We start from the raw sequence: 12,500 nt of genomic DNA, 5'->3' as shown, positions 1-12,500 counted from the left end.
ATTGCTTCACTGACTCTGTCTTCATTTATTTACATATACATACACACTTCACACACTGTCATTATCATTCTGATGGTATGGTATGGTATGGTATGGTATGGTATTTTTTTTATCCACGTTATACGGATGAGTACAAGACTCGTTTAAACGTGAACATGCCATTAAATAACAGTTAAGTAAATCTATACATATTAAGACACAATAAATAAGCAGGATGAAATAACTAGCTATATAAAAATTCAAACTATGTAAAAAAGTTACAATAACATTTAACTCCAGTAGTCAAATTAAGATTATTTAGCATTGTCTTAAAAACGTTAAGAGATGGGGCTCTCCTAGCACAATCAGGTAGAAAAAAAAAAGTCACTGCTTACGGCCAGAAGGCCCATCAGGACGGCGCTTATATCCGGTTTCCGTAGCATGAAGCGACTAGGAGTATTTATACTCTCCCCTGGATGGGATGTTAGTTCATCGCAGGGTTACCCCCCAGCATTTTCGTCGGTACCCATTTATACACCTGGGTGGAGAGAGGCACCATGAGAGGAAAGTGTCTTCCCCAAGAACACAACACAATGTCCCCGGCCAGGCCCCGAACCCAGATCACTCGATCCGGAGTCGAGCACACTAACCATGAGGCCACCGTGCCTCCCACAATCAATCATGTAGATTGTTCCATAATCTTGAGGTGATGTAAAGATACATGTATGACCTGCGCATAAATCTACCGTTGTGGGCAGGTTGATGTAGCTTGTTAAAGCCTCTAAGGTCATATTCATTATTACAAAATATGAACATCTCCTTAATATTAATCGGTCACCATCACAGCCGAAACATCAATTTCAATTTCACACGTTTTACCGGAAAAAAGTTACAGTGTTTGTTAGGTCCGCAATTGTCTACATAAATATGCTTGGTGGCAGTAAGAAAGGAAACAGTTGTTCGGTATTGCTATATGCATGTTCATGAAACCTGGCTAGTACACAGACGATCAAGGTTGTAAAATAACACAGAAGGTTGTTTTTTCTTTCAACGTTTCATATAAACAATGGAACAATGTTGAAAAGACCACCCATGCAAGTCTCCATCTTGTCAGACAATGGTCATGACCATTTTGTCAGGTGGAGGTTTGAGCCCCCCACCCCTCTCCCACTAGGTAGTAAGATGCTAAACCAACTGGTCTGTGGTCAATTACAATAAATAAATTAATTAACTAATGTACATTTTGTAATTATTACAGTGCTTTCAACTTTTAACTGCCTTTAAGTAGTAATTTAAAATGGTATAGAAAACTTACGAGTTGATAGCCAGTAGATATAGGAAATGGGGAGCAAGCAGTCTAAAGACAGGGTGAGATGGTGATAGCTGACGATGAGTTCCCACACAGACGGTTTCTGCAACCAAATGGGTAAAGCCTGTGGGGAAAAAAAGAGTGGACACCACAATGTAGTATCCTTGTTCTAACATACCGTCCCCACCCTCCTTATAAGTCTCCTTACAAAACATGCCCGCGTGTAGGATAAAGTGAGCAAATGGAGTGAAGATTACTGAGTGTGGTTAAACCCGTTTCTTCTATCAGGAATCCTAGTATGGTAAATCTGGTTGTATCCTACACACACAAGAAGATGGAGGAAAAGCCACATGTTTGCCAGAACTTACCAAGATGAGTGCAAGACTGGTGAAACGCAGCATCAGCATTGTTGTAATACATCTTGGCCAACATCCATGTGTATTTGGGATCACTTGGCACAAACACCTGTTTTCAAAACAACATTACACTGATGAAGCTTCTGTCAGCCCATTCACACCCCAAACGCCCTCAGACACCCCCCCCCCCCCCAAGTAACGTAACTAACTTTGCCCAGGTGAATTCAATGTACCTAATGTCCAGCAAGAAAGAGATAGCTATGACTCCTGATGCTTGAGAGAAGAGTCACAATTCAATTTTGAGATCAGCATGCCCATTTGTTGGTTGAAATATCTTGAGAAACCTTTCCTGTCCATAAAATATCTTATTAGCGCCACTACTCAAAGACAATACAAGTCACTCTAGGTGATCTGTACGTAAACAAAAGATCTTTGTTCCATTTTACACCCACTTACCAAATAAATCTTTACCACAAATACTTCAACTTACTGTTTACCAGTAGGCTTCAAATTTTTCAAAAAGGAAAAAAACCATGCTGATCAAATAGCTTCAACCTAAAGTACACAGATTCCAACTTGTAAATCTTGTGGGCCCTGCCATTATTTAGCTCACAAAATGCAGCAAGCAGCTGCTTCATGGCTAAAACCTTGGAAACATTTGCTGCAATCAATATTTTAAACTAGCCAAATTAATGAGCACTTACTGGATTGTCATCAGCTGGTTTCTGGAACAACTGGATTGCAATGGGCATTAATTCATGTCGATCATTAGAAAAAAACAAAGCCATGGGCTTGCAAATCTGAATGAGCAAAAATCACAAAGTATTAATAATTTTTAGTAAGAGATTTATTTCACATGCAACCAGTACACAGTAAGGGATAAGCTTAAAAGGACATTTTTGAGACCGCAAATACATGTAATTGGCATGAGCTAAGAGTTACAAACACATAAGGCAAGATGAAGGCCATATGCTACCAGCAACACCACCTCTCCCTCTTCTTTTGCCCCATAAATTACAACCAAAAATCATGACAACTTTGAATTCAAATCACTTGAATTCAATTTTTTTTTTTTTTTTTTAACAGCTTTATTGGGTTTGACTTCCAAAAAAAAAAGCAACACACAACAGTAGCACTTAATATGATAATATGAAGACCCAAAAGGGTGGGTGCGAATGGGACGCGAGGTCCCATGCAAGGCACTCCCCTACGATTAAGATTGAAGGAAGTGAAAAGTCAAATGATTTTCTTCTCTAAAAGATTAATTATTCATTAGTTAATGCTGCTTGCACACTTTGAAAAAGACTGCGTGCTTTTGACAGGAGACAAATGTACATTGTATGACCAGACCCTACCATACATGTGCTAGTAGATACATGTATCCTACTGCTGGCATGAAAATAAAAGGGTACTGTGGAAACTAGGCCTTAGTCTAGCAAAACAAGATATCCCAAAGTGTCTCCTTAAGGCCTTACCACTCTGTTAAATCTGCACATGACATCACTAAGCTTTTTCAAGTTCACAATATAAATTTTCTTTTTCTTCATAGCATCTTCCAGGGTCAGTCCATCAAGGAAAGGTTCCACCAGCTCTGGGGTCACCTTAAAACTAAATTTAAACCAAGACAGTAAATTAATTTTGTTTGCTGACTATTGATCAAAGTAATGTTCAAAGCTGTCATTAACTTGAAGGTGTAAGCTCTTACTTTTCAGGGATTTCTGTGCAAAGTTTGATGAGAGTTGGGTTGCAGCCTTGCAATCTCTGGCGTCCAAAATTGGTGTCTTCTTTCCACTTAAAGTAACCCTGCCATAAACAGTAAAAAACAGAGTTGAGGGACAGGACATCAAAAACAAGTGCATCCTGCTCAGGGGGTCCCATTGGTGAATTCAAGCAACAGGAATGTTGCTCTCTCAGATATCATAAATGACAACTGGAATTTGTTTTAAACAACAATGAGTTTGATTACTTTTGTTCCATTTCTTGTATTATGATGTTACCAACTTTAAGCAGAGGAAGAAATGGTCACCTTGAGGTGGTGACTTTTTTAAGTCCAGGGCAGAAATTCTAAAGTCATGGTTTAGATGTTTGCTAGCTAGTGTTACAAAGACCAATATTATAGAGTGTTTTCCCTCACGTGATCAGTAACCTTGTTTTCCCACCAAAACAAAAGAAAACATTTGGATCCTGGAGCATTAGTTGGGTACACCAACATGGCCGCTGCTCCATTGTTTAGGTACACACCAACATCGTCGCCGTGACATCACATGAAAACACTCTATAGCCATGGTTTGGAATACTCAGGTAACATGATTACTGGAACCATCTACACAGGAAATTCTCCCATAGCTAGCATTCTACCCTATGAAATTCAGTATTCCAGCCACCTGCCACAAAATGATGGCAGTGGAAAGGAAGAGAAAAAGGGGATCAAGTGTCAAGAGAAACTAAATAAAATCAGAAAAAAAACTCTCTTGATCGTCCCAGGAGAAAAATGCTACTATATTGAATGATAAGGTGTCCTTGGCACAGGGTAGAAAATTGAAACTTATACTTTGTTACTAAATTAGACTCACATGCAGATTTTCATTTTGAACATTCTTTTTAGCATATTAACCATGCTTCTGATTAAATTAACAATTAGATCCTTTTTAGAAGCTGTAAATATTTTTCTCATAAAGCATATGGTCCCAAAAAATCAAGATTGGTACATGAATACACGTTCACACTGAGGCTAGCTTGTTTCATTCATAAACTAAGACCCTTTAAACTACCAGTTGTCGCTAACCAAAAATGACAACCTACATATGGCTTGTTGAGGCTTCCTTTGTAAAGATTTCCAAAATCATCCAAAGTTTCCCAGGGATCTGATGTCAGTTTTGCCAGCTTACACTTTACAGCAAGGGTATACTTTGTCTGTTGAATATTCCACTGAAAAAAAAAAAGAAAAAAATGAGCACATCTGATAAAAAAAAAATTGGCCAAGGCTACTATCAATGTTAAAAACCTGTATGGGTAACAGATAATGCTATCCGATCCATTGCCCTGATGCTCAGAGATATTTGCCCACATTTATCCTCAATAGATAAGATGGATAAAATGACAGAAACAATTTCAGTCTTAAAATGGCCAATAGGATTCAAGCTGAACTGGGGTTTTGGGTAAGAGCGGTTATTCAGTTAACAGGGCCGCAGAGTATGTTTGAAAGTGTGGGGGGGGGGTGGGGGGGGGGGGGGAAACGGCTAGGTTTTGGTATGGATAACAGAAGTGTGAGGGGAAGGGGGAGAGGTTTTGGAGAAAACATCAATGTAGGCAAAAAGTGCAGCCCCTCCCTCCTCGTGGCCCATGACTAAAGGCAAAAAGCAACATAAAGGCAAAAACAAAACCCGCTGATCTGTGGAATGGGCCTGAATCATTGAGTGACTGTCAACCCACTTAAAGTGCCTATAAACCCAAATTTTTTGTTTTGCTTCGAGAAATCTTTGTATCGCTCTGAGCAAAATGGCGCAAAAATTTTTGTTTTTGGTTAAAACCGGAATTTTGTACGAATTTTCAAAGTGGCGGAGACGTGAGATTCGAAAACCCATTACTGAGCTGGTGAGCTTGCCGAAAGGGAATGGGTCGAGTGTAATTCGTGACGTAAAACGCGGACTGTGAGTTTCGCAAGTTGCGACTTCCATCAGAGGTGAAGCCATGCCTGAGAAATGGGAGTGAGATCGCTACAACTTACCAGTCTCGGACTTCTTCTGTACCATTTAGGCGCTTTTGGAGTGTCTTCTCTAGGGCCTCTTCCTCCTTTCTTTCTTGTTCGTACAACTCTAGCCACTCTTCGTCCGCTAGGGGATCGTCAGCATATGCCTCGTGTGTGTCTTCCTCATCGCTGGCCGCAAAGCTCGAGTTTGGCAAACCTTCAACTTCCAGCTCGTAATCTTCCATTTCTGAAACTTCCGTATCTGAACCGGAGGACAGAATGAAGTCGTTCCAAGCCATTTCTTGATTAACACGTACGCTGGTTACAAACGTCAGCCGAACAGAAATTGTTTTCACCGGCACGCAGGGAAAACTACAAAACTATGCGTCTCCTCTGTTGATTTGCCTGATGCTAATGTCCGGGAATTACGTCACTAGGCCCAGTCTCTCTTTTACCCGGTCGCAGGCAGAGAAAACTGCCTTTTAAAAATTCGTAAAAAATTCTGGTTTTAACCAAAAACAAAATTTTTTGCGCCATTTTGCTCAGAGCGATACAAAGATTTCTCGAAGCAAAAAAAAATTTTCGGGTTTATAGGCACTTTAAGTTGTACATTTTGATGAAATTCCTTTCCCACGTTGTGAGCAGTAGCCAGCTTTTGCCGTCAAGGTGCACTGGAACAATCACAAGAATGGAACGATATCTCTTTAAAATCACCAGTCCCAGGGAAAATGGATAAAATTGCTCTTGTCCAGTGAGGGACACCCAATCATGCTATCATGCACTCGCTGTTACTTCAAGTGAAAGAGAGGTTCCCTGGCCAGAAAAGTAGCGTTGAACACAACACCTCTCAAGAATTTGAACTATTTGCAAACAAAAGTAGACAGGGCAGTGACTCAGGAATTCAGGCCCATTCCACAGATCGGTGGTTTTCATAGTAGAAGCACAAAAAGAAGTCTTTTTACACACTCTTTTGCGCTTAAATAAGCAAACTTATAAAAAAATACATATCACCACATTTCACTCGTCTTTTTAATCATTAATTAATTAAGCTTATCTGTTTATTTTAGTCTTCGAGTGCGTAAAAGTTCTCGTCGATACAAAACATCACATCTCCCATCTACCTTGTAGTCATTGCTAAAGTGCTCGTCTCTAGGGCAACTCTCGACCTGTGAAAAAATGTGTTTAATGCAAACTTATTAGCAGAAATATATTTCATGCGGGATTACCTAACAACAATAGACATAACTTATTACGTACGCAATAAAGCATCATTCGATCAACAAATATTACATAATGAATTATCACGATGTCAAGAGGAATAAAAAATATGTGTTAAGTTTTACAAAAATATGCTTTACAAAGTAAATGCCATTGATTTATTGTAATGCGCATGATAAATCAACATGAGAAAATTGACTTAAGATCTTACCTGTTTAGGTATACCTGGAGCTTTACGTGCAAGTCTGTAAACTTCCCGTTTCTCCTCTAATTCAGTCTTTCTCTGCTCCGCATTTTCGTCGAACTGCGGCAAAACACAGTCGTACTTTGTCAAAATCATTCTGCGCTCAGCTTTGACCCAGCGGTTACAGGGAAAGATGACCCCTTCTTCATCATCCTGGCTTGGTTCTTGCAGCTTCTTTACTTTAATCCACTCCACGTACCAGTCGTCTCCGATGCCACTATCATCTCTCCAAATTTCTATCTTGTGCAACGGACCAGGCGGGAGACCGGTGTGAATTTTAAAGCGATCTACGGAGCCTTTTTCGAAATCGTTCTTCCACTTGCAGTCAAGGTGGAGGTCACGCGAACGACTTTTATCTTCGTTGTACAGCGCGCAGTAAACATTGGAATCGGTCCCGGCGCCTTTTACATCTCCAGTTTTCACCATAACCTCACAATCTGGCGGTAACCCACTGCACGAATTGCCCATGTTGTTTTCCGTAAAGTTCCTTCTACGAATCACGGATTGTAGATGATAACGAGCTCGCCGTCAGCGCGTTTAAAAACGCCACGAAAACTGCCAAGAGAGAGATGGTCCAATGCGCAAAATGGTATTCCAGTTGAGGTGAGTTTAAATTTAAGGTTGTATAGGTTTGACGCTGAAAACGCAAGTTTGCTACTTGTTGCTTTCGCCAAAGATGTTTGTAAGCTAAGCTAACGCGACTGTGTGAAAATATAGTCTCACACCTTTTGACGTCATTACAATTAGCTTTGGGGTCGTTGTCAAGGGATTAATTACTTTATGGCGAAATTCATTCCACCTCCTGCAGAAAGTATACACTCGTTTCATATTCCGAAAAAGTAATTAGGCCGACATTTGTTATGAAAAACAAATTTAAACTTCGACTCTAATGTGAATGCCGCAGAAATTAAAGTCGGGATTTTAATGACAAGTGAATGACGGCATCACGTATTCAGTCTCACTTGGCTAAAAATTGTATTGGTGACATATAACAATGATCGTGCCATTATTTGGATTCTTGACTTGCTTCGGAGTTGCTTGTTTAAAGCTCTAGGTCTTGAAGCTTCGGATGAAAATTAAGTCTGTTCCTTGAAATGCCAGCGAACGTGCGATTTTGAAATCTGACCGGATGATTTCCTGATGAAATTTAAAAAAAAAGGTTCTTCGCGGAATAATGGCATATGTGAGTGATCATTGACATACAATCTGTCGAAAGCGGAAAATGCCGAAGAACAAAACAACTGAAGTTTTAAAAAGACAGGAAATAAACGACAAAAAGGAAATCTAAGAACAGCGGAGTGGGTATCGACCAATATGTGATTTCAGTTCAAAGAAACTGACTAAAGAAGGTCGACTTAGATTTGGATGTTAGTATGGAGTGCCATTAATATTTGTTAACGCGCTTTGACACACGAACAAACACTTTCAAACTGACTTAAAAACTACTCGAGTTACAAGGGTAAAGTACCAACAAACATCCTTCTCAGCTGCGCTTACGGCTAATCAAGGGTTCACCTTTGTCTCATTTATACCCGGAAGGAAAAGGAAATTTACTTTGCTTGAATTTCGTGCATTGGATAGAATAGGAGATGTATCCTTTTCTGTTTAAAAAAGAGATTTATCCGAATTACAGACCATCCTCAAGAACAATGCGGTTACTTGTCTTACTTAAGCTGGATTCAGGAGTACTGGCGCCTGTCGCTTTTGATTAATCCCCTTTCTTATATACGAATGCATCTTTTTTGAGTGTCTTTTTAGCGCTGAAACTAGACATTAGTTTGTTTTGTATCTGGTGGATAGAATGTTACTTAATTCGCTTTTTACCCGAAAAGGAATGTTTTATTAACACTTCATAAGTGAATACAAACTCAATTCGCTACTCTGCGATGGCAAAGAAATCACTTGCGCTTTCTATTTGCTTTATGCACCTTCAACACCCCCCCCCCCCCTCCTACCCGGGCAAACCACGGGCATTTGACTATCCTCTGTGCCCGGGGAGTGGGGAATTTGACCTTTGCCTGCGTGGGGTGGGGAAAATTGAACCGGAGGTGTTATCTATAAAACACGTGTTTGGACGACATGAAAGAGTTTAAAGGAAGAGATGTAGCATTTGTGAGTGACTGGCTTAAAAAAAGGGTCTTCAAAAGGTCTTTATTGAAGACGTCAGGAGTCTACGGCGATTGTAGGGTATGACAGACAAATCGGACGATAGGGTAGAACATTTGAACACCATTTTGGCCCGAGGGGGCGGGAATTCGAACAATCCAACAAGTTCAAAGGCCCCGGGCTTTGCCCGGGGGGGGAGGGGGGGGAGGGGGGTGTATGTTGAAGTTTTGAGTTGATCGGCGCATTATTAGGCACAAAGCTAGACCCTACGATTCCCTTCCAAACGTCGTTACTTCATGATGTTAAACATTGCATCTATTCAGACGTTGGAACGACTCGTCTTAGAAATCCAATTCAAGTAACCGATAAAAAAGACGTTGCACTAAATTGACTTGTCGTCTTCCATGTCAGGTTCTCCTGTTTTAATGTTTGTTTTGAGGCGTGCGTCATTTTGATTTTTGGTTTATCACTTTCATGGTGGGATTAAAAGAGGGATCTACTTCAGAATATTGCCGGATCGTTTGAAGCACACGAAAGCAATTTTTGGGCAACCACACAGATAGTTATCATAATTTAGCATATTCCACGTCTCATACACCATTTTGTGGATGTCTCTCTTTATTGAAAACAGTCCAAACAGACCTAATGCTCAAGGGCAAGTTGGATAGGCTCCCATTTCTTACCATTGGCAAAAAGGACCGAATACTTTAGGATTCGTGTGGCCCGCTCCAAGAAAACCAATACAACGTAATACACCGAAAGATTTGTCGACCGAAACCGCAATAAAAGTGTTGTTTCCTATCTTTGTAAGCTCTTGTTAATGCGATTAATTAAGTGATATCCAGAAATGCAACTTTCAGCGATACAGACGCGTGGTGACGCTCCCAGAAAAGGGAGGAGCTTAAGCACGCTCGTTTTTGAGACGCGGACGGCAACCGGAAAATAACTTTTCGCGTGCCTGGGCAGAGGTGTCTCCCAGATTTTTATACTAATTATCTCCAATGGAGAAAGATAATTAGCAATGTAAATGTGGTTGTGTGAAGACAAATTAAAAGGGGAAACGGCTGACGTCCGGTTGCCGTCCGCGTCTCAAAAATGCGCATGCTTAAGGACGTTCGCGCCAATTGTTTCTGCGCATCCTTACTGCGCACGCAAATGCACACGCCACGTCATACACGAGCGCGCGCGCTAAGTAATAAAATGAGGAATGATAGGGCAAAAGGCCATTGCTATAGCTTTGCCTGGATTTAACGGTCTTGGACGTTCGGTGACCCCTATTTTTCTTTCCAGAAATGGATTTTATTTACAATTATCTCCACGTTGTCCAAAAATGAACAAAAAATCAATGTGGGAAGTTAAAAAAAATTCAAGATTTCTGCTCACGGGACATCAAATCCTGCCATCTTGCGGCTGCAAGGTGCGTGAAACTGTGGTCGCTAAATGTGAACTTGATCTTTAAGGAACCTCACCAGTTGACTAAATTCACTTTTTAAGTCCACTTAAACAATATTTGGCAGAGAAGATTTCACTTCAAAGATTTAATTGCAATATATTTGGGTTTACAGACACTGGCCTTATTCACTAACGAAGCCCGATTTTGTCACATTTTGGGTGTTTTTCTGGGCATGTTCTCTCCAAAACGAAGTCGGTGACCCCCCATTTTTTTTACATTTCTGACATAACTAACTCATCATCTTACAGTGGTAAAAGTTTCAGAAAAAAATCAATGTTGAAAATTTTTCGCGCGAACGTCCTTAAGCTCCCTATTAGACGAAAACGACGAAAACGCAAACGAGCACGAAACGATGCGTGAGACGCTACTAGTACACGCAGCTTTTGCACTAGTCTGCGCGATAGAACCCCATCGCAGTACATCGCACTTGGTACAATTGTGTCGCATCGTGCAAGCACCTCGGTCAAAAGGGACCGTTACATTGGACAGGCTCGATTTCGGCCCCTCTCTCGAGACCGGTCTGCGGGGAGGAGCGCGGGCTCCTTTCCCGGAACAGTAGCTGGAAATCGGGCCAAAACATTGGAGAAAGAGTTCTCAGTTCGTGCAGGCGCATTTGGGTTCAAAGAATTTTTTTTCAAGAGCGGAACTGGTACCCAAGGTCCCAGACATTTAGATTTCACTAATATTTGAATATGAGTGCAAAAATTTCATCTTGAACTTGTGAAGCCCACAGAAATCTAACTTCCCATTCATTGCTTGACTGGGATACGCCAATAAGCCCAAACTCGTTCCCAGGGTCAATGGAGACCCTGGGAACGAGGTTGCAATAAGCTCTCCTAGCGTCAAGAGAACCCTTTCGAAGCGGGCGAAGTTAATTAAACGACCACGTCTCGAGCTCGTAGCCAATTTGAAGACGACTCAGTTTTTACTCACGTCTGATCAAAAGTTAGTTTTCCAACTAAGAGGAATTTATTTACACCTACGACACAATCAAGCATGTACATGAATAAATTAACGAATGTGCACTGTTCTTTCATCTTTTTCGAGTGATTTTTTTAATACACTAAGTTTTTTACACTATCGTAATAAGATTCCTTTTCCAATTCCACAAAATACATATTAATGTTGAAAAATAACTATAAAACAATTAATCAAAAGGAAACTTAAATGCAACTCATTTAATAACTCCGTGAAGACGTCAGGTTGTGCCTGACCATATATTGGAAAAAAAACGTCCAAAGAATATATATCCTCATTGGCGTACAGCCGCCAGCCTTGCATCATTATTTTATTATTAGTTTTCGACCCTTGTGTTTAAGACAACATACCTCTGGGATCAAATACCTGAGCAAAGGAGCATACGAGGTTATATGCTCGTGCTTAGCAGTAGTTTGCCTTTTAATGAGAAACGCATAACAGAAACCCCGGGCCAGTAGCCTGAAAGCAAGCTCTCCATTTTCGAGATGTTGAGTGACTGAGCACTGCAACTGCAAGGTGTTTCCAAATGAAAGACAGCTAATGACTAAGCCTACATCACTGCATTTCTCTCCATCAAAAATAGATGAGGACTTAGAAGCAATACAATGATTATTAATATTATAAATATCATTATTATTATTACTCTTTACCAAGTAAGCTGTTCTAACATTACTCATCAAATATCCAGTGTTACTGCGATTTTCATAATTCTGCAAAATCTCATCTTCAAGTGCAAACGACCAAACGGCGTTTTGGCTTCCATCAATCCAACTTCGACGCCAAGTCGAGATTTGACCCGAAATCACGGATGCCGAAATCAAACGAGTGTTTTTACTGCCGTAATCAGTAACCTTGTTTTTCCACCGAAACAAAAGAAAACGTTTGCATGATCATAGAGCTGAATTCCCGGACGATTAGATGGGTACACAAACATGGCCGCCGTTCTATAGGTTTAGGAACATCAACATGGCCGCCGTGACGTCACGTGAAAACACTCTATTGATAGGTGACATGACCTACCAATGAACATAATTGGTTCCCACGGTGCATTCGTACATTCGAACTCGACGCTGGAAAGCGGTGGAATCTGTGCGAATCTTTTTACTGAAGAACCTCTAAATTCAATTCATTTTCCGGCGGCGAAGTCGATCTTCCCGGCTATGTTCGCA

At 40.6% G+C, this 12,500-nt stretch overlaps 1 protein-coding gene across 1 annotated transcript in view; it reads right to left on the bottom strand.

Annotated features, from left to right (window-relative positions):
• Positions 1 to 7,478, bottom strand: part of LOC138012766 (polyunsaturated fatty acid 5-lipoxygenase-like) — a 14,314-nt gene extending 6,836 nt beyond the window's left edge. The window contains exons 1-8 of the mRNA XM_068859655.1: positions 6,762 to 7,478; positions 6,454 to 6,498; positions 4,447 to 4,572; positions 3,350 to 3,447; positions 3,120 to 3,252; positions 2,349 to 2,444; positions 1,657 to 1,753; positions 1,295 to 1,412 (exon numbers count right to left, since the gene is read on the bottom strand). Coding sequence (XP_068715756.1) covers positions 1,295 to 1,412; positions 1,657 to 1,753; positions 2,349 to 2,444; positions 3,120 to 3,252; positions 3,350 to 3,447; positions 4,447 to 4,572; positions 6,454 to 6,498; positions 6,762 to 7,262 — 1,214 coding nt within the window. The 5' untranslated portion in view covers positions 7,263 to 7,478. The remainder of the gene's footprint in view (positions 1 to 1,294; positions 1,413 to 1,656; positions 1,754 to 2,348; positions 2,445 to 3,119; positions 3,253 to 3,349; positions 3,448 to 4,446; positions 4,573 to 6,453; positions 6,499 to 6,761) is intronic.
• Positions 7,479 to 12,500: the final 5,022 nt, after the last annotated feature.

The sequence above is a fragment of the Montipora foliosa genome, chromosome 8 (assembly GCF_036669935.1).
Source record: "Montipora foliosa isolate CH-2021 chromosome 8, ASM3666993v2, whole genome shotgun sequence".
NCBI lineage: Eukaryota > Metazoa > Cnidaria > Anthozoa > Scleractinia > Acroporidae > Montipora > Montipora foliosa.
The sequence above is the reverse complement of the archived record's forward strand: the minus strand, read 5'-3'. Positions and strand labels throughout refer to the sequence as shown.